The sequence below is a fragment of the Xiphophorus hellerii genome, chromosome 11 (assembly GCF_003331165.1).
Source record: "Xiphophorus hellerii strain 12219 chromosome 11, Xiphophorus_hellerii-4.1, whole genome shotgun sequence".
Taxonomy (NCBI): Eukaryota; Metazoa; Chordata; class Actinopteri; order Cyprinodontiformes; family Poeciliidae; genus Xiphophorus; species Xiphophorus hellerii.
Genome location: NC_045682.1, coordinates 428,515 through 450,643, shown reverse-complemented (window position 1 = coordinate 450,643; position 22,129 = coordinate 428,515). Strand labels below are relative to the sequence as shown.

At 47.1% G+C, this 22,129-nt stretch overlaps 1 protein-coding gene across 1 annotated transcript; it reads left to right on the top strand.

The window, feature by feature from the left end:
* The first annotated feature begins 13,519 nt into the window (after nt 1-13,519).
* LOC116728704 (piggyBac transposable element-derived protein 4-like) lies at nt 13,520-16,417 on the top strand. The gene is made up of 3 exons (XM_032576986.1): nt 13,520-13,787; nt 14,467-14,668; nt 14,760-16,417. Exons 2-3 carry the CDS (start codon nt 14,548-14,550, stop codon nt 16,277-16,279), a joined length of 1,641 nt encoding a protein of 546 aa, XP_032432877.1. The 5' UTR covers nt 13,520-13,787; nt 14,467-14,547; the 3' UTR covers nt 16,280-16,417.
* The last annotated feature ends 5,712 nt before the right edge of the window (nt 16,418-22,129 follow it).

Genomic DNA, 22,129 nt, shown 5'->3' with positions numbered 1-22,129 from the left:
TGTCTGTGCTAATGTCTCAGGGTTGCTCAACCTCCTATATCCATTGCCTGCACGACCTTTTCTCTGACCTTTTCACCTACCATCTACCTCCAACATATCAGTGATGTTTAATTGCAGTTACACCTTTTTACACCATTTCAAGTTCAATGTCAAAATCACATTTATAATTTCTTTAGCTTCTCTGATTTAGCAATCATTTATAATTTTATAACCATAACTTAATTACTCTTATTACAATCTTATTGTGAGTTATTACAGATGTTTTCTGAAAAGAAACCAGGAATAATCCATGATTCTAATTATTTGATACCAAAGTTACAGTTACTTGTTTTTCTTGTAAGTGTTCCCCCAAATGTAAGTGTATTATTACAAGTAAACCAATATTAATATAAGTATTTTACTTTGAATCTTATCAAATTACTCAAAATGTTTAGACTTTCTTCTTTAAAACTTTCATGCTTTGAAATAAGGAATAGTCTCAGCTAGGCCTGTCACGATAGCAAATTTTGCTGAGCGATTAATTGTCTCAAAAATTATTGCGATAAACGATAATATTGTTTGAAGACCTTTTTACTCTGATTTAATGGAAATGACATAATAATCCATGCGATTTCTTGCCAAAGATAGATACATTTTATTTTCAAAAGAACACTAAACACTGGAACTGATAAACAAAATAAACAAAACAACCAAAAACGAAAATAAAATGGTCTCCATTAACAAAAAACGCACTTGAAAAAAAAAAACTAAACAACATAAAGTAAAAGTGGAAATAAATACTGCATTCAACCAAAAGAGTGCAGATTATGAAGTCTGTATATTATGTTGCCCTTCAGTAATAATTAGATTTAAATAGAGAAGACGGGCACATCGACTACCTGATGCAATAGTTCACACTACATGATTTTTTGCTCCTATTTTTCCCCTTACAACAATCTTAAAACGTTGGTCTTTCTAAGATTGTGTGGTGTGTTACTCAGATCCAAATCAGGGTTTTCCCCGACTGGGCGCTTTAACGCAGCCTGTTGAATGTGACAGGTAGCCAATCAGAAAGCGCAGATTCTCCTCTGCACTTTCTGAGGGGAAATTACGTCGGGGAATCCCAAACAGCTGACAAGGCGCAACACGAAGTCCAGCGGACATTGGAGATGATATGTGGAAACAACATTAATGTTTATTCAACATGCAAAGAATATAGAAATGACAAGAGGAGGAGTTGGAGCGAAATTGCTATCGCAGTTGATAAACCCGGTAACTTTTCAGCTGTTCTTCGTTACGTGACGTAAATAGGTTCTAATGATTTTCATTCAGTCAGGACTTTAGGCTGACACTAGCCACATGCATTGCAGGTAGATTGTAGTAAAGCATTGATTAATGCCTGGTTTTAAAATTAGTTAACTGAACTTGTAGCCATTATTTTGTGCCCATTGTTGGAAACCACACGGCAGGAACGAACCCGATCGAACCGTTATACCTAGGATTTCTGTCGGCTAATGTGTGGTCTGTCAGGTTTTGAAAATGGGCCGACAATCGGCCGACAGCTCTAAGATCGTGTCGTGTGCGCTGGGCTTTACACTAAGGAAATGAGGAAGGGAGGAGTCAGTGGAGAGCACCGGAGTTGAGCCTTTTTTTCATTCAGTGTCATTAACAGAAAGAGAAAAAGGCCGGAAGAGACGATAATGCCGATAATTAAAATGACGTCGATAGTTTAAATTTATCGTACGATTAATCGATTTATCGTTTATCGCGACAGGCCTAGTCTCAGCTATTTTTATAAATCTGCAGGCTGGAAACTTACTTCCTCTTTTTCCAGGAAACCTGCTCTTCCTGTTTCATGACTCTCTCTGTCTGATTATGATTTCTTATGATTAGATAGAAAAAAGACGTAGAATTAAAGCAAAGTTTGCAGGAGACAAAAACAACACACAACCAGATTGATTTTATTGACACTTAAGTCTACTGCTGGGTCTAGATGTCACTTGAGTGATTCATTTTAAAGATAACTTTACTTATTATTACTGTTAAACTAAAATCTCCAGCATGGGGAAGTGGGATGAGCTCTGGTTTTCTTGACACCCCCTCCAAAAGGTCAGACCTTTCACATGCTGGGAGTCCATCGCCCTCCTGCAGTTCGCCGTCCTCATCCCCTGGAAAGAGAAGAAGTTCGTCTGGGATGTGAAGATGCAGATTCTTCATCCTCAGTTGTCACAGAGGGCTCAGTATAGTCATCAAAACTCCACTTGTCTTGACAATCTACATCCAAATGCATAAGATTATATCTAAGTGTATACTTTCCATCTTCAGTCCCATTGGCAGGTTGATGTATATTATGTTTAATACATGCGCAAAAAACTCTATAAAGAGAAAATGTGATAAACAATTGTTTGCAATATTTTAGTCTACAACTGCTAAATAATTGTGAGTTTAAGTTGAATAATGGCACTACCAATATAGGTGTATACAATTAGGCTATGCTAAGCTAAACAGGCTTAGCAAACAGAGCCTGTGCCTTAAGGCACTGTAATAACAAATCTTCTGCATAATTTCTCCATATAAATAAAAAGTTTTGGCCCACTGTTCATTGAAATCTAAGATGGTAGTGCATTTAGATGAAATTCCAATTTTAGTGTGCCACCCTTCTACAGTTTGTACCTCATCATAGCATTGTATTTCTGCAAATAAATTGCTATGTGTATCTGCACAGGTGAACGACAGCAGTCTGGAGAAAGTATCTCATGAAGAGGCCGTAGCCATTTTGAAGAATACATCGGATATAGTCCACTTGAAGCTGGGAAAGCCCACAGGGTCTGCCTGTGAAATGCGTATGAGATTCCTGATATTTCAAATTGTGAGTGATTGCATCTTCATTTTAAACTGATTACATAAGACATGCATAAATCATATATGTCGGTAAAGAAACTATGAGGAGGGTGGTGGGATATTGCTTTTATTTGTTTCATCTTCAATATCCCTTTGACTACGTGATTGTTTTCTGCTGTTGAAATTGGCTGTTAAAATTGATTTTTGTTTGTGAAATAACAATATTGATTGTGTGTTATTCATTTTGTTTTTGTTGCATGAATAATTTCAGCATTCCGGTTATGCTAATTTGTCCCACTCACACAACTTCTGCCACCACATTTTGTGGAACATGCACCACCTTTTCAAGCATTAGACCATAGTGTTTTTCTATAACAAGATGTTATGTTGGAATTATTAGAGTCCTGCTGCTTAAAATTGGCATTGTTAAAACAGCCATATGTGCACCAGTATTTGATATTGTAAGCCAGTATTTTACTTTTTTTTCTTAAAGAGCTGTGGCTGACTCTCTTAGCTAGAGGTCAAAGTATTAATGGTGCACTGTAAGATTTGTAAAAAGGCAATGCCTTATTTACTTAAAGCTGCCTATTTATATACATACCAAAAAAATTAGAATATCATGGAAAAGTTGTTTAATTCCCATAATTCCATTCAATAAGTTAAACTTTTAAACTCAGAGGTTATAGATTCAGGGCCCACAGTTTAAACGATTTCAAGTATTTGTTTGTTTATTGTTACATAATTGGACTTCCAGCTTATAAAACCCACAAAAACAGGAATTCAAAAAATTAGAATTCTCTGAAGAAGTCAGACCAAATTTTACAGGGTATGAATGTTGTAAATTGAGTGTGACACACTGATCATCTGCTAAACTTAAAGCACCACCAAGTGTCATTAAATTGTTTCTGTTATGTCAATTGTCTCAGTTCAGTCCAATATGGGGAAGTCGGCAGACTCTCATTGATGTGTAAGGAGGCTGGCTGTTCACAGAGTGCTGTGTCCAAACATATCAATGGAAAGTCTAGTGGAAGGGCAAAATGTGGCAGGAGAAGATTGTCAAGAAAACTGGCATAAGGGTATGAGATCTTTCCAGGCACACGCAGAAAAAGATGCATAATGGCTTGGAAGAAATAAAGTAATCTTGTAATTTGATTAAAAGTTAATTAAGTTGAATAAGTCTGAATAATATGAGTATAAGTAATCACAATAACTTTCTGCAAAGAATCTCTGATTAATGATCTGTAATGATTTAACTATGTAATGATTATGTTAATGATTAACAATAAGAAAAAGATGTGATTTATTGTCAATGAAGGTGAAGTTGTGATCATTTGAAATCAATTCAAACAGGTTTAACAACAGGTTGAATGTGTTTAATGAGTTATAATAAATGATAGCGAGTTATAGAAAGAGAAGAATGCAGTACAGCCCTGATAACAGGAAATGTCGCAAGCAGTTCTGAACAGATGGCCAGGGCGCACAGGATGGGTGGTGCGGTGAGTTTGGCTGAGGCAACGGGGAATGGGGAAGTACGGGAACTTCCACTACGGTCAGCAAAAACAGGTTGGGAAATGTGGGGACTTTGTCATGAGAGACAGCAGATGTGAAGAAAGTCACGTAGACCAAACCCCCCCATACACACACATAGTGGAGAAATGTATAAAAACGGGCTGAAAAGAGGAACCAGTTGTTCCCAGTCCGGCGGCGCAGAAGAAGAGACAACCTGCAGGAGCAGATTGAGCTACGGACCACACTTCAGAACCACGGGGGAGCTCGGACTTCACACCGCTAAGAAAGGACTGGGTCCCATCGCCCCATCTCTGGTTCTTTATTCGACCGTTGGTCTCGTCTCAACCCAGCAATTTCAAACTCTGCAACAAGACTTGGAGGAAGGACAAAGGTCCCTCAGGGATGAGGAACTGGGCTTTGCAAAAGGATTCAGACCCGTTCTGCTTTGTTTCCTTTCTAAGGAGAGTTTTTCCACACAAGGCAAAGACCTCAACCAAGGATGCTAGAAATTCCTGTTGCCAAAAGATCCACCATCGTCTGGGTATGAGTTGAATCTGCTCATTGAAATTCCATTTCAGAACGTGCGACTTAAGTTAGGGAAAGGAGACAGGGTAGTATGATTGTACATGTAAATTTTATTACACTGTTTTTGAATTATATACGATTGATTATTGATTTGTATGTCGCATATCCTTGCTTAAGCTTGCTTAATAAATTTATACTATAAAATTCTAATGAGGTTGGTGGACATTGGAATTAATAGAGTCATTTAATCTTTGTCCAGTTCTTTTAATTAAGGTAAAACTAATATACATGATTCCAGTAATTAGGAGGCTTCATAATTTCCTTTGGTGAGATTAAATAATGACCCTGGGACTTACATCTAAGTCACTAAACATAATCTAGCCGGTTCCAAGTGCAAGTTATGATTTAGAAAGTGAGCTACCGTTAACAGAAGTGGTTATTGGAATTACGCAGCTGCGAGGGCTACTCAGCTGATTGTTTCTTAACTGTAAAGGGTCATAACTTCTGGATTGGAGGTAGTTAGAGCTAGACGAATCACTTTCGCCACCAGTTTAAATAGATTATCTCTTATAGAGTACTTTTAGGGTAATACCCAGGTCTCAGAGATTTTCCGGACCTGTTAGACAGAGAACTGGTCAGTAGGCAGCCCTGGGAAGTAGTGAGGAGTGGGCGGGGCTGACTATTGCAGGATAACCTTCATGGCGCCCAACGTGGGGCGGCGCACAACTGAGTAGGCGGGCCCCAAAGATACCAAGTCAGTAAAAACAGATGTGAGACTCTGAACAGCTCACTTGGGTTACTAACTCTTAGGGAAGAGAGTTAGTGGTGACTGATAAGGCCATCAGTCACAACCCTTGCAGTAACTGTATAGCATACAGGTGAGGGAAAGCTTCTACTGAGGATAGAATGACCAGATCCAGACAGTGAAGCCAGTAGTCAACACAGCCTGGACCCATCCCTACTCGAAAGCGCAAAGAGAGGCTTTGGGGGATAGGCGACTCGAAAGACAAAGACAACTATGAGCGAAGAAGAAAGAGGGGAACCGGATCCCCTACAGAAGCCAGCGATGGAACGAGAGGCAAGCAACATCAGCAGGGAAGGTGAGAATCACCAATCCCATCTTTCCAAATCTACATTATCGCAATTTCCTGTAATGTTGATATTACTCGGTGATGGATTGGAGTCCTGGACTGAGTTAACGAAGAAGACCTTCTTTGAGGCTCACTACAACAGCGCTAAGGACGTGGCTCGGAACCCGATGGAAATCATAGTGCAAAGACGGATATACTATTGCACCCAGCTTAGACAAGGCCACCGACTGGGGGTCGTCAAATGCCCAGTGAAAGTGGCTAAGAAGTCGGAGGTTAGAGGATGGCTGGAATGGTTCGCTGAACTCCTTGAAGGATGGACGGATGGTGAGCTGCGGGTTTCTACAGCCCCTCCGAGAAGTATGACCGCGTAGTAAAAACAGCTACCTTGGCGGCGGGTATCGACGGAATCCTGGTGGACCCAAACGCCAAGGGGGTGAGCCAGTACAAAGACTACACTGAGGCCATGCAGAGACTTTCAACCTACAAAGAAGGCAAGGAAAAGGAGCAAGCCCTCGAAGAGGCAGGGTCGGAGGTGTCCGAGGCTCCGTCCCGACTGCCCAGCAGAGCCACGACACCGACTCGCCAGCAGAAGCAACCTCCGAGGGATCTGATAGACCTGACGGGCGGCAGCGACGACAGCGACGGCGGTGACAGCAACAACGATAACGACGGAGGTCCCTCAGCTCCACCGGGTCCATCGCGGAACGAGGAGATCCCCCCCGAACAGTCGGATGAGGACGACCCCGAGGGAGCGCTCGTCGGCGGACTCACAAAGGAGCAGTGGAAGGATGCAGCCAAGAAGTGGTCCCCTCAACGGGACCCGGAGCTCGGGTTTCATCCCCGAGTCCACAGCACGGAGAAGAGGCCGCTGCCGCCTACGAGGACTCCGGCGGACAACCGTTCCGACGAAGACGAAGGGGAATCGGATGAGGAGCTGTGGGATCCCAGCCGCCTCAAGAAAAAGACTCAGAAATCGGATACCTGGAGGATGGCCCGAGAATTAGCCGAAATACCACCGGGGGCCAGCAACTTTAGACTGCAGACCGGCCTCCGGATTTATCAGGTTATTGGAAGAATATGGGATCTTGAGGGTGACGGACTGATTGTGTTCACCAATGACAGATACAAGATCCACAATCGAAAATTCAGACGCAGCCTTGAGGACCAAGCAGGGCAATATTACATAGCAGATTTAAGATTGCTGGAAGCTACCTGTAGCCCAAAAACAAGGGGAGAAGTAGTCTTGATGAACGGCTATAGTCTCCCTTATGGTGCTGTAATCCTGGTCCCGATTGACGTCTACCGAGAAGGAGAGAGCTTGGAGGAATATCGGAAGAAGATGTGGCATGGACTCGAGCGGGGCCTGGCGGCAGCCAGCAACGAATGCATGAGAAGAGTGATAGTGAGTGTACAAGGACTGAGATCGCCGGATCTGCCAAGGGACACCGCCAGATCAATTGCGGAGAACGGAGTGGTGAATATAGCCAGGAACAACAGTCATTTCTTTGTGTTCAAAGAAGTGGTGGTGGTGGTTGACCCCCGTCTGCATCGACTCCGCACTGAGCAAGGGGTGAAATTGGCAGCTGAGATGGAGGAGCAATGCCGCATTAGCCATCCATCACAAGAAATCAAGAAATATCCCTTAAAAATTCCCCAGAGTGAGGTTTCAAACACCACCCAGATAGGTAAAGCCAAGGCCGTGCAGCCACCCAGGATAAAGATAAAGGAGGCACCTGTTGAACCAGGGTTCTCCGCAGCAAGGTACGTTAAGGAGTTCTCGTTTGAAGAGAGCCGCAGTGAACTGAAAAAACCCAATGCGGGAAGAGTCAAGAATGAGCAGCCGACGGTCCCGAAAGAAGAAGGACCGATGAAACCAGCTAAGATTCGACCGCTGAATTCCCCCAGGAGAGAACCTCTTCGACAACAGCAGTATGAGGACATCAGCGACTCGGAGGACGGAGAGGAGCAACCGGAGATCGAACATCCTGGAGGAGAGGAAGAGGAAAGTGATCACGGCAGCGTCCTCTCCGACCCAAAGCAGCCACCAACAGAGCATAAGACACTCCGAACTGGACAGAACCGGGGTAAGAAGAAAGAAATAGAAACCTTCGACATCGAAGGATCTTCTGAGAGGCTGGCAAGGGACGTGACCTGGGGTCCAGTACAGGCTAAAGACGGACGGCGTGCGTATGTACCAGAGGTCGGCCAGACCGAGTACCAGATCCCAGCGGGATGGGCCAGCAGGTTGGGAGACCGGGTGCAGCTCGAGGTGGAAGCGACAATCGGAGAATGGGCTAACATCCTGATGACACCATCCTGCTCCACCCTGACAGCACACTATTCCCTGACTACCAACTTCAGGAACGCATACATTGGAATTATGTATGATGTGATGCTGCGACGACTGAAGAAAGCCGCCTACAAGTACTCCAGGGAAACTCAACAGCAGCTGGACGAAGTGTCGGCTGATGAAGAGGAACCTCAGGCGACGTCTTCAGAGCCAGGACCGCAGATCCCGGCGAGACAACCAGAGGTGTCAGCTCAGCCACCTGCCACTAATACAGGACAGGATGCTTACGCCGAATTGAAGAATCTAAGGCTGGTGATTAGGAGTAAAAACGCAGACGAAAACAATGAGGAGTATCTGAAAGATGTTTGGCCAACCGTGCTGTCTACCACCAACCATGAAGGAGCCAAAAAGTTGTGGCTGACCAGCGTGACCTCGGACCCGATGGTTGGAACAGATTCAGCACAGAGCAACTATGAAAGGCTGGTGTTGGAGGACATGGATGATGAAGAGTCCCAGGTGAAGAGAGCCAGAGGACGGCTGGACAAGGGAAGCCGGTTGGAACCGCTGTGGCACACACTTAAGCAGACCGTTTCCCCTGCGAGATATGTGAAGGTACTGCGTGAGGTGACAAAAGGACGCAGAGGAGAGATCGTGTTCGTGAAGTTGCCAGTGAGAAGCACAACAGTCGCTCAGATGGATGTAGCAGTGCAAGGATTCGACCTGGAACAGCAGTACTACGAGGATAAAAGGAAGAAGGAGGCTAGCCAACCGGCAAAGCCACCTGGAAGGGTTAACATCAGACAACCATCTAACTTCCAGGGTAGACCGTTCCAGCAAGGAGCACCGCCATCCAACTTCCAGAGCAGACCGTTTCAACAAGGAGCACCGCCATCCAACTTCCGGAACCGGCCGTTCCAGCAGAAACCACCGGGACCACAAGGGAAACCGACCAACCCTCCGGCTTCATCAAACCAGCCAGGAAAAGGTCAGTTCCTGACAGATGAGGAGTATAGGAAATTGAGCCCAGAAGAGAGGACGGCCCTCCGTGAGTCCCGTAAAGCCGGGGCCGGAGGGTCACCAAAGTAATGGCGTCCAGGTCGCGGGTCATTCTAGAAAATGCCTACTGGGAGGGGGACAAAATCTACGCTAAAGTGGAGGGAGTACCCTACCTGGTGGACACAGGAGCGGAGGTGTCTATGACCCGCAAAGACCTAAAAACAGCAGGACACCTGAAGGTTCAGTTTGCTAATGGAAAAGTAGAAGAAATGCCGTATGGGACCTGGAAAGGAGTAGTGTGGGTGAAAGGTCCCTACAATCTCCTCACAGTGAAAGACTTAGACGAACTCAGCAAAAAGAAAGGCACACATCGCAGACTGGAGCGAAGGCTGACAAGCTTGGAAGCAAGGTTGGTGAAAGTCGGCCCGACCCAAACAGGATCCGAAAAGCAAGACTGGTACAAACCGGTCGACATACCAACGGTGACAGAACAGAAACTTGAAGAGAGTGACTTCTCCTCGGCTGGGAAAGAGAAGCTGCGTGAGATCATCGTTACGGCGCAGGTGGCACGGTTCAAGAACGATTGTGGAGATTTGGGCCCAAAGTTTGTTCATCACATCGAAGGTGGGGTTCATCCACCTGTTCGGCAGTACCCGTTGAACCCAGGAGCAGTCGAGGAGATGGACAAGATCGTGAAGGAACTGGGTGCCCTAGAGATCATCAGAGAGGAACTCAATCCGATCACCAACAGCCCCATCCAGGCGGTGAAGAAACCTGAATCGGCTGGAGGGGGTTGGAGGCCAGTTATCAACTTCAAGGCCCTGAATCGGAGAACGATAGCAAACCGAGCCAGTCTAATCAATCCACAAGGAGCGCTGAAAACTCTTCGAGTCAAGAAGTTCAAGTCTTGCATCGACCTAGCTAATGGATTTTTCTCCCTACGCCTCGCCAGACAATCGCAAGGTAAAACTGCATTCACCCACAAAGGCAAAAGCTATGTGTGGCAAAGGTTACCCCAGGGCTACAAGAACTCCCCAAATGTGTTCCAGTCAGCAGTGATGGAGGTACTGGGGGACGTAGGTGCTACTGTGTACATTGATGATGTTTTTATTGCCGATGACACAGAAGAAGAACACCTAGAGAGGCTAAGAAAAGTGGTTGAAAATCTCACCAAGGCAGGTCTGAAACTAAACCTCAAGAAATGTCAATTTGGACAATTCCAGGTGAACTATCTGGGTTTCCAAGTCACGTCGGACTTGGGACTCTCGGATGGGTACAGAGAAAAGCTGACGAACATTCAACCACCTCAGTCAGAAAATGACTTACAGAAAATATTGGGACTGTGCAACTACGTCAGAGACCATGTGCCCAACTATCAGAAATATGCCAAACCCTTGTACCACTGCCTGAGGAAAAGTGAGGACGATGAGAAAGACGGAAAAAGACCCTGGGTTTGGACAGCAGCCAATCAACAGAACCTAGAGGAACTGAGAAGGGCCATTCAAGCAGCTGTGAGATTGGAGCCAAGGAGTTTGTCAGAAAAACTAGTGGCAGAAATCAGCTGCGAGAATGATGACGCCATGATCAAAGTGAGTAACGAAAATGGAGGCTTGGTTACCCTGTGGAGTTACACCCTAACTTCTGTTGAAAAGAAATACCCGCAGGAGGAGAAAGAGCTAGCGGTGTTAGCCCGCTATTGGGGTGTGCTGAAAGATTTAGCACAAGGACAACCAGTTAAAGTCATCACACAAAGCCAAGTTCACAAGTACCTAAGAAAAGGGACTGTGGAAAGTACTAAAGCAACCAATACTCGGTGGGGAAGATGGGAGGACATCTTGCTGGACCCGGAGCTTGAAATTGGGCCAGCACAACCCACCAGTAAGAAAAAACCACAAGAAACACCTGAGAAGCCAGGACAACCGGAATGGACAATCTACACCGATGGATCCAGAAAGGGGTCCGACCAGTCGGCATACTGGGGATTTATTCTGAAGCAGGATGGCAAAGAGAAATGCCGTCAGAAAGGAAAGGCCCCCGGTAGTGCTCAAGCCGGAGAAGTGACGGCAGTACTGGAAGGATTGCTGGAGCTGGTGAAAAGGAAAATCAAAAGTGCCAGGTTAGTAACCGACAGTTACTACTGTGCTCAGGCCCTTAGAGAGGACTTGGCCATTTGGGAAGAAAATGGTTTCGAGACAGCAAAGGGCAAGCCAGTGGCACACAAAGACTTGTGGAAAAAGATTGCTGAGCTAAAACTACAGTTGGAAATAGATGTTGAGCATCAAAGAGCACACACGCATGAGGGAGCTCATTGGCGTGGGAATGATGAAGTGGACTGTTATGTCCAACAAAGAAAGATCGTCTTTGTCGGTACCGAGAAGTGGGACAGAACTCCCAAAGGACGGGAGGTCCCAGAAGAATACGTGGTCGAGGTCGTGCGGAGCGTGCATGAGGCCCTTGGACATGCAGGCGTGCGACCTACACGTAAGGAACTGGAGGAGCAAGACCTTTGGATCCCAGTGAAACAAGTCCAACGCGTGCTAAGGGACTGTGAAGTGTGTGGTCAATACAACGCAGGTCGCCGAGGGCAGCGGATGGATGGGTTGTCCATCAAAAGCACGGTCCCCTGGGGCTCAGTCTGCATGGATGTTGCAGGTCCCATGGGGATAACAGGAAGAAGAGGTGAAAAGTACCTCTTAGTGCTGGTGGATTCTATGTCGGGGTTTGTAACTACAAAAGCAGCCAGGAAAGCAAACGGCAATAGCGTTGTCGGCATGCTGGAACAAGTATGCAGTGCCCTGGGAATCCCGAAAGAGCTGCGCACGGACAATGGGACTCATTTCCGTAATTCACAGGTTGACCAGTGGTGTCAGAAGTATGGAGTGATGCGAGTTTACTCGCCACCCTACACCCCACAAGCCAACGGAGTGGTGGAACGAGCCATTGGGTTAGTAAAAAGCTGGATAGCTAAAAATGCTAACACCAACAGTTGGAGCACCCAAGCGGTGGAAATAGGGCAGGCCCTGAACGACAGAAGCAGAGCCGAGAGGCCCGCCCCTGCGATGGAACTCAACCAACGGCCGTTCACCACGAAGGAAGTGGGGCGGGGCTCCAGCGACAAAAAGGAGAAGCTGACGCCCAGAGTGCCATTCCGAGAGGGACAGCGCGTGTGGGTCAAAGCAAGAGAGCAACCTGTGAGTGCAGCAGTGAAACCCAAGTTTGAAACAACTGACATCGTCAAGCAAGTACTGGATAGGAACACAGTATTGCTGGAAAGAAAAGGGATTCAAGGAGTCGAGCAGCTCAAGCCAGTTCCTGACTAAAGCGAAACAGAAGCCGGTGAAATGGCCAGTGAATCATGTACCATTCCACCCTATCTCGGACTGGCCACCGTGAGAGGGGTGGTTGTAATTAGAAGAACACCTTCAGGGATTTGGGCAGGACGAGCCCTGAAGAAATTGGATTGGGCTAAAAATGGAGTCCTGTCAGAGGAGAGAGAAATGCTGGTTTGGGGAAAAGCTAAAAGTGGCTGTCCGGTTTGTTTAACAGACCACCATCTCCCCATTATCTGGGAAGGACCGGGCCGTGAGAAGCCAAGGCACCAGGGGGCTACCGCAGAGATGCTGCAACATCTTCGTGTCTCCCCGGTCACGGTATTGAACAATACAATCTGTGGGAACTGCCGAGTGGGTTACCTGCCCCGGCTTAAGTTGGAAACCCAATGGGGGTGGCTCAAGGATGAACCAAGAACTTGTTATTGCACGTGGGATGGAAATGAGCTACACCACTGTCCTGTGTGCGAGGAACAGCTGAGGAGCGGAGAGGTAACACTGACAGGCGAAGCTGAAGGGTGGCAAGTGACAAGGTTCTACAGCTCGCTGCGATATTACAGAACCTACGGGCGAGTGCAATCGAACTATGGGAGCCCCATACCGATAATATTACCAGGACCTTCCGCTCCTCCGAACACTCCAGAAGAACTGGACCCATGGGTGTGGAGGAGGGAAGAAGGACCGCATGATGTCCTGTGGGATTCTGTTCAAGCCGCCTGGCCGTATGACGCTGCTAGAGCTTCCCCGTCATTTCCACCATTGAATGCCAACCACTCTCCTGTGGTCTTCCGGGTACATCGGCCTCATGCATACCAACCATCAGCCGAGGAGCTAAGTGCACTCCCAGATGACGCCCGAGAGCAAGCCGTTAACGGTGGGTGGACAGGCCCCTGGGAACTGACCACCTGGGCACATCTAACACTAGGAGGGCCAGGTTTTCGATTTCTCGCTGGATGGGCCAAAACAAGGCCACAAGACCCTGTCCAAACTGACCTTTGTGCGCCAGTAATTTACAGAACAATAGTGCTTGATGAAACCAGATTATAGGATGCAGGCTAAAGTTCTTCAGGTCAAATGTAAAACGACCCTTATCTGGTCATTACCGGGGTAATTACCGACCTCCCCCCTGAAAGTCCTGATAGAGAGTCAAAAGACCCTGATTACAAAAACTGAGATTAGCATCCCTTCTTCAATTGTGAATGTGGCCATTGACCGTCGGGCCAGAAGGTGGGAGTGTGAATAGTCCATGTTGGGAGTGGGCATCTATGATACCTACAACTCGTCAGTTTAGTTTTGAAGCATACATGAAGTGTTTTTGGAGAGATGTGACCTTTTGCCAAATGTACATAGAGTTTGCAAAACATACAATCTGTTTCAAGAAATGTGCAAAGGTTTTTCTAAAAGAAATTAGTAATGTTTTTCTTTGAAATAAAGCTATTTCAGAAATAAACTAACCAAATCAACCTCAAAAAAATAAAAGGGTCTTTCGACCCTGGACAATCTCAGGGTCAAAAGACCCTGATTACAAAAACTGAGATTAGCATCCCTTCTTCAATTGTGAATGTGGTCGTTGACCGTCGGGCCAGAAGGTGGGAGTGTGAATAGTCCATGTTGGGGGTGGGCATCTATGATACCTACAACTAGTCAGTTTAGTTTTAGTTTTGAAGCATACATGAAGTGTTTTTGGAGAGATGTGACCTTTTGCCAAATGTACATAGAGTTTGAAAAAATTCAATCTGTTTCAAGAAATGTGCAAAGGTTTTTCTAAAAGAAATTAGTAATGTTTTTCTTTGAAATAAAGCTAAGAGGGTATAAAATGACAGTTCAGAAATAAACTAACCAAATCAACCTCAAAAAAACATGAAAAAAGTGTAAGCAAAAGAGCCATTGACCGTCGGGCCAGAAGGTGGGAGTGGAAAATGCTGTGGAGTATAAATAGGGGACTGCTTCACTGTAGTCCACATCACTGTAGTCCACAAGAAACAAAATGCAGAAGAGGCTCTCCGCTCAGCAGGCATTGGAACTGATTCAGAGCAGTGCCAGCCCTTGGGATTCAGATGGAGAAGACATCAACCTTCAACTGGATTCGGACTCTGAGCTGTCTTCAGGTTAGATTTCTCAACCTACCTAATATATTTTCCTGACTATTTCTTATTTAGAACAAAACAAAAAGTTAATTTGAAATTGTTTATCTTGCAGATGAGGAGACTCTCCCTCCACCTCCACCACAAAAGAGAGCTCGTTTGGGGAGTGAGCCGTCAGAGACAGCGAAAGATGGCACAGTGTGGCGTGAACAGCAAGTGGGGACACATCTCCATGTCACTCCTATAGAGCCATACGCCACAGATGGAGAGCCAAGCGCTAAGGCCAGACGAAGTATCCGGAGTCGCCTTCAGAGCTTCCTCTGTTTCATCACCATTGGCATGCTTCGTAGCATTCAAGAATGGACTACTCAACATGCACGTCACACTGAGCAGCAGGATTGGTTCATGGGTCTCCCGGAACTAATGGCATTTATTTCCGTCGTCATCTTGCGGGGGGTGAACAAAGTACCATCACTAGGTGACAGCTGGTCAGCAAACCTGGGAAACCCAAGGATCATTGCAACTATGGCCCGAAGCCGCTTCAAAAACATCATGCGACACCTACGTTTTGATGACATGCTTACACGCAGAGAGCGAGCGGAGACCGATAAGTTTGCTGCAATCTCCGATGTTTGGGGATCGTTTGTCACCAACTGCATCGCATCCTTCAACCCTGGTCGACACATCACTATTGATGAACAGCTTTATCCATCAAAGACTCGCTGCTGTTTCCTGCAATACATAGCAACAAAACCGGACAAGTTTGGCATCAAGTTTTGGGTGGCTTGCGACTTGAAGTCAAAGTATATCTGCAATGTCTTCCCATATCTCGGCAAGGACCCCAGTCGTCCCAGCGGGGAGAGACTGTCCGAGTCTGTAGTGATGAGGCTGATGGAACCGTTCATGGACAAGGGCAGAACTGTAACCATGGACAATTTCTTCACATCACTGTCACTTGCACAACGACTGCTTAGCCGGAAAACCACTATCCTCGGCACAGTCAACAAGAGACGCCGGGAAATTCCTCAATCCACTTCACAGACGGATCGCACTGCATTCACCACTCAGGTGTTTTCAACCACTGGTGCCACGCTGACGGTGTATGCGCCCAAAAGGAAGAAGGCCGTTTACATTCTCAGCAGCATGCACAGCGTGGTTGAGACTGAGGATACCACCAAAAGGAAGCCAAACACGGTCACGGATTACAACAAAACAAAGTGTGGTGTGGATGTGATGGACCAAATGGTGCGGGAGTACAGCGTGCGTGCAGGAACACGGAGATGGCCAGTTGCGGTGTTCTACAATATGATTGACATGGCAGCACTGAATGCACATGTGCTGTATCAGGCATGCTTTGGGGTGAAGGAGAGACGGGTAGACTTCCTTGTTGAACTTGCTAAAGAGTTGGGTAACTTTCATGTGAATGAGAAGAAGGCACACAAGGAAAAACTGCTTCGGGAACAACCTTCCACACCCAGCCCAGGCAAAAGGGCGAAGTGTCAGGTCAACCATCGATGCAAGACCAATAATGCGACTGTGAGATGCGTTGACTGCTACAGGTACACGTGTGGCAAATGCACCAGGGTCATACCCTGGCAGTGCCAGGTATGTTCTGACAGTGCAGACGGACTGTGAGTGCTGAAATGCCAGTCACACAAGGACATGCCACTCAGCCCCCCATGTGCCTAGTGTAAATATGTGTGGAATTGTTTTATTTCTTGTATTTTTTGTGTCGTTTTTAATGACAAGAATAAAACGCATTTAACCAAATAACAGTTGTTCTTTTGTATACTTCTCATGCTAGAATTTCAGTCCTCTTGACTTAGACACAAATACTTCTGGTCATTGCTCACAGCTGTACCTGGCTGTAAAATGTCTAATTCTCCATTTAAAATATTATAATGAATTCATTGTGCTTGGGTGCGCCAGTAATGGCCTTATTTACAGAACAAAAGCGCCTGTTGAAAACAGCTAATAGGATGATAGCTTAAATCCTTCAGGCCAGTTGGACTATCTCCAGACTGAATAGGTATATGTCACAATGGACAACCTTCAGCCAATTGTGCAATTGTGATATGCGTTGAGGCCATTACCAAGGTACTTAAGGGTACTTAGGCCATTTGGCCATCTCTAGCCTGAATATGAGTGTTGTCTACGTGGACAACCTTCGGCCCTTCTAGTGCTAATTTTGGAGGTCATCAATGACTGCACAATACCTATAGTGGATCTGCCGGATGTACCAAGGGAAGATGGGGTGCGCAGCTCAGACATGTATTACTACACCACTGAGGTGGACGGATGGGGCAGCAATGCGGTGAGACCAAAGGAGAAGTCTTGCCTGTACTGGGTGACAGCGGAATCCCAGTTTCGGGATGGAGTTTTGCAACACCCGGGAGGCGTGGCTCACAGGGCGGGCACGCCCTCTGATCCTAGCACCTCCTGTCAGGTCCAGCTGTCAGTGCGCATGATCACCGTCCCCTATAAAGGGATCTACTCAGTCGGAGCAGCCATCAAAGTGGTACCAGACGAGCAGACTTACGCTACCGTGTCCAGTACGGAGCCGGAGCCTCCCAAGAAGAAACCCAAAACTCACGCCTGGCAGAAGCTCGCCTCAGCATTTCCATGGAGAAAGACAAACCAAGATTGATGGACGCACCGGAAGGAGGAAAACGAGTCGTCAAGTCTGCAAGTCAGAAAAAAACCAAAAAGCGAAAGGGGAGACAGTGTTTTGTGACTAGATTGTTCAAAGTGGGGGTTGGAGTCTCATCGGGACTATCAGACAGTGGCCCGTTTTTAAGACTCCCTACCACCTCCATTCTACTCGATATGCCAAGAGAAGATTTCACTGTTTCCAATCCGCTCACCGAGGCCTATTTTCTCAAGTATCTCATATATCTCCGACCCACCAATTTCCAAAACGTAAAACAGGTGGGGGAAAGTGAAGAATACACGACGCCCCCTTCCACGAAGCCACATTTATTTATCCCTACCGCACCGCCTGCTTGGCAAGGAAGAGGATCCGACAACACGGTTAATTTTGCATCAATCTCACCTATGTGTCCAAGATCTTTACCATGGACTTTCAATACGGTGTATTTCAGGGTACGGGGGATCGAGCTACGGATTAGGTGGGGCCCCCATTATCTTGAACCACTGCAAGGACTGTATTGTGAAATCTCACTCAACAACATGGTCATTTGGACCACTTCACGAAGTATGGCGAGAACCATAGTAAAGAGGGAAATAAATCCAGAATGTTATATATTTAATAACACCAGGCTTCCATTGAAATTGGAAATAGACAGGGTCTACCCCAATCCACCACACCAAAGGATTTATACTCCGTCATCCTGGGGGTACCGCACTAGACTAACTCTGCATGGACAATCATTGTACACCTACATCTCAGTGCCTGCCCCAATAGGGTACAAACACGAATCCTGGTATGACCAGGCGCTGAAAACTGGCACCGCCCAAGGCCCGTTTCCTCGGCCGGACTACTGGAGGGTGTTCCACTGGAAGTGGGTGTGGAGGGGGTTGGAGCCTGACTTACCCTACCCCTCTCCCATATATACAGCCCTGCAGCAGAGAAGGGCCACCAGACGGGTTGGAAGGAACCCTGCCAACCAGGGCCACCTCAAGGCTTTGAGGAAAATCTGTGCAAAGCCTGATACATCGGACCCCAGAGAAGCACTAATCTGGCCAGGATGGATGCTATCGGCATGAGGCGCCAGCCTACAGACCCGGAGTTGCTGGATGTTACATCGGAATCAGACAGCTCTACTGACCCTGACGACGACTCGGAAACCTCTAACGAACCTTTGCTACGAAAAACGACTACGATAACCGGAAAATCCCTATGCCTGAAAGGGCTGCTAACGCTTCTTGCCCTGCTGTTTGCTGCTGCTGTTCTTGCTACTATCTTCTACTTCATCGGAGTTGGACCGTGGTATCTTACGCATACAAGAGTCACCTATGGACATTCCAAGTACACTAACCTCAACTGTTGGAATACAAACACCACGGCTATTTTTGTGCCCTGGGACAACGAGACTTCTGTCCAGAATCGAACCAACCTATTCAGCAAGGACAACGGGAAAAAGTATGTGGAACGCCGAGCTTTCGGATTGAACGACTCCACTCTGGACGACCTTCTGAATCGCACCTGGGAGATCTACAACTATGACTTCCTCGACACCGGAGTGCTCTGCTGGATACGGGTTCTGCAAAACAAAGAACGACGGACCGTCAGATGCAACTGGATTCACCCAGACCGAGGTCTGCCAGAATGGCATTGCAACATGGCCTGTCGGTCGCTACTACTGTTGCCAAACCAAGGGTACTGGGATACCGAAGTAGTATATCCAGCCCCACACAGGTCCTCAGGCTGTCGAGCCTGGCTCCCAAGAGGGGACTTTTGGGGAGATTATCACCTGAACTGCAGGGACGACGAGGCCATCCCAACAGCACCGACGGGGAACTGGACCTTACGAAATATTTCCCGACATACCTTTCCAGTCAATGCAACGAGGCCGCCTACACCAGATAGTTTAACTAACATGACGGCTTTCCTGATCAGACAAGGACCTAGATGGTTCATGTATGACGACGAGCAAAAGCACTGTTACAAACACCACTTTCTCTGGTTAAATCCTTGCCTCTGGAACAAGTTTGTGAAATGTGCGGGACAGAACTATGTAGTTTCAGCAATAGAAGAATACTGGGCTGATTTTTGGCACTCTACACGCCCACTCCGTACAGAAATTGAAACCTGGCTGAACAACACGTTCCCATGGACGTACATAGCCGAAGACCAAACGTTCTTTATGGGAAACTTCCCGGAGGGAACGGTTCGCTCTCATACTGGGTTAGAGGACCTACACATTGCCAATTTGCGTACACAACCCCTTCCAACTCCCGATGACCTTCTGAACGCTCCTAAAACGGACTTTGCAAAGATTGACCAGTGTGTCGCCAACAGAATTTTTGAGAGCCTAAATGACACCTGTTGGAAGAAAACCCTCTCATCGCCACGGTGCGACCTCTGGCAGATTGGCAACGCTTTTCATTCTACCTGGAGGTATAACTGCCCTGATCCTGATAAAGCTCCTACGGCTAAATGGGCCCTACGAGCCTGGTACGAGGATTACTATCGAAAGTGGGACTACGAGTGGTGGGGACTCCAACAAGATGAGTTTGAAGCCTGGGTAACACCATGTCTTACAGAATCAACAAACTATTGGGTCAAGTACCAGTACATTGCTACGGTCTACTCTAAGGAACGCATGATTTGGCCTGGGATTTTTTGGAGACCTGACAGTTACGTCAGCCCGAGACCTTGGCGCATGACTTGCAAAAACAACACCAGAAATATCCTTGAATGTGTAATAGGTTTAGCCAGAAGACCCTGCCAACAGCTTCGAGGCTGGGAAAGCTACTGCAAAGACCATTATGCAGATGAGTATGACACTCACTCTTCTGAAGTCACTTGGCGAAAATTCAATGGAACATGGAGAAGGGCAATAGTGAGCGGAAGGACGTGCACCGATGCGGTCCTAGGATATCATCTCCAAAAACGCAAGAGCATCCTTGGCCTTCCCGTTCCGTTCATTCCAAATCCCCTTATAGCCATCGCCGAAGGACATGCTTTCCGAAAAAGTCTGTGTGATGGCAACATCGACTCAGGGTTTGACTGGGTAGGACCTAACCTGTTGTATTCCAATCTCACCTGCTCCACCACTACGGAGAATTGGCAGAAATGTGGAGAAGGCTCCAGTGAACATGACTGTTACTGGTATGAGATTATGGGTGCGACACTCGTGACCGCAATCACTGAAGTTGTGGAGGACATTGCTAACGTGGTGGAAGGAGGTCTCCATATTGTTGAACAGTGGCTGCTGGACGCTTTGAGCGTGCTATGGCCATATCTCTTAGGTCTCCTGGGCGTCGCCGTAGCAATACTCATCGGCAAAATCGTCTTGGAGGCGTGGCTGAAAGCACTTTGTCGTTGCAAAAAGAGGAACTACCAGCCCCTCCCCCCCAAGGAGGAGCCTACTTCTGCATAAGAGAGAGCTGCCGTGTGCCTGCGAACCATTCAACCTTCACCGCAGCTGCCGACAAGACCTGATCCAGAGCGACCATCATCTCACATCATGGAATCCAACTCTTCAACCAACTCGTCGAATCCCAACTCACTTTTTGCACCGATTCAAGTGAGTACCCTTGAGCATTTAGGGATTACCCTGGCCTGGGTAGTCTTCTGCCACACCGGTCCTTGGCCCAGGGGACATCCTATGAGGATCTTCGTAGCGCTACAAGGATATGCCAAGCTTATCCTCCGTCCCATCGTACTCCACAAATGGGGGTTGGCTTCATCCCTCTTCGCTTGTTACCTGATGGGCCGTACCCGCATTAATTGGCGCAGGGGTGTTGTGGTCTGCCTATGGCTCATCACCGATACCACAGCCCTGATATTGGAATTGGTCCTTGGGGGCACACAAGCCACACGAACCGCCCCATTTAAGATCCTCACAGCTATTCTAGAAGGGCTATTCGCAGTATCTATCCTCATCTACTTAGCGCGCCAGGCCTTGTCTATCAAGGGTCGGGGACGGCGAATTTGGATGCAAAAGTGGATAATTCTGGCTCTTTGGGCAACGGTTTGGGGGATCCTGGTGGTCCTCTACTGGCTCCATGAGACCTCGGACCTCGCCATTGTTGTATGGCTGATGACCTACGCGGCAATCTTCCATGATTCAGCTCATGTCTATGATCGAGGTGAACCAGCTCCAGATCATGACATTCCGGCTCCTGTGATTAATTCACCTTGGCTCGCAAAACAAGCCGGCACACGGGCTTAAACCAGCCTACTCTCTCAGCTTTCGCTTTCGCATTTTCGTCGTTGTAAGTAAATGTAGTTAATCAATAACCACTGATCATGAAGTTACCTGGGTTACTGTTTCTCCTCAGGCATCAACCTGCTGTGTGGGGTGTGGAATCACTGCAGAATCTTATGGATTCATTTGGGTTGCATCGTCTTCCCGCTGGTGTCACAAATGCGTGAGCAGCCATTTTAGCAATGTAACGGCAATCCTCTGCGCCACAGGGCTGGAGGATTTGCCCTACATAGCGGATTCCACATCTAGATCCCTGGAACGGGTGCACAAAATCGTGTGGACCTCTGCTTTTGGCCTAGACGACGACGACTTTACAGCATCTCCGTTGTATACGGGACTACGGCTGCCCGTGATTCATAAGTTATGGGAACACCAACTTACTCGGCAATGCCTCCCAACTTTACATCTGTTGGACGGTCGACTTGTGGCGGTGGGCGACTACCTTCCGCCTACACGTCCCGTGTCTCCAGATTTGTTTATCGACGTCGGATGCCAAGCCAGCAGTGCGACTAACGAGAGAGGTACCCAAACTGAGAACCTCAGTTCATCTCCCCAAGCATGCCAGACTGAGGACATCCTTTCCCCTTCA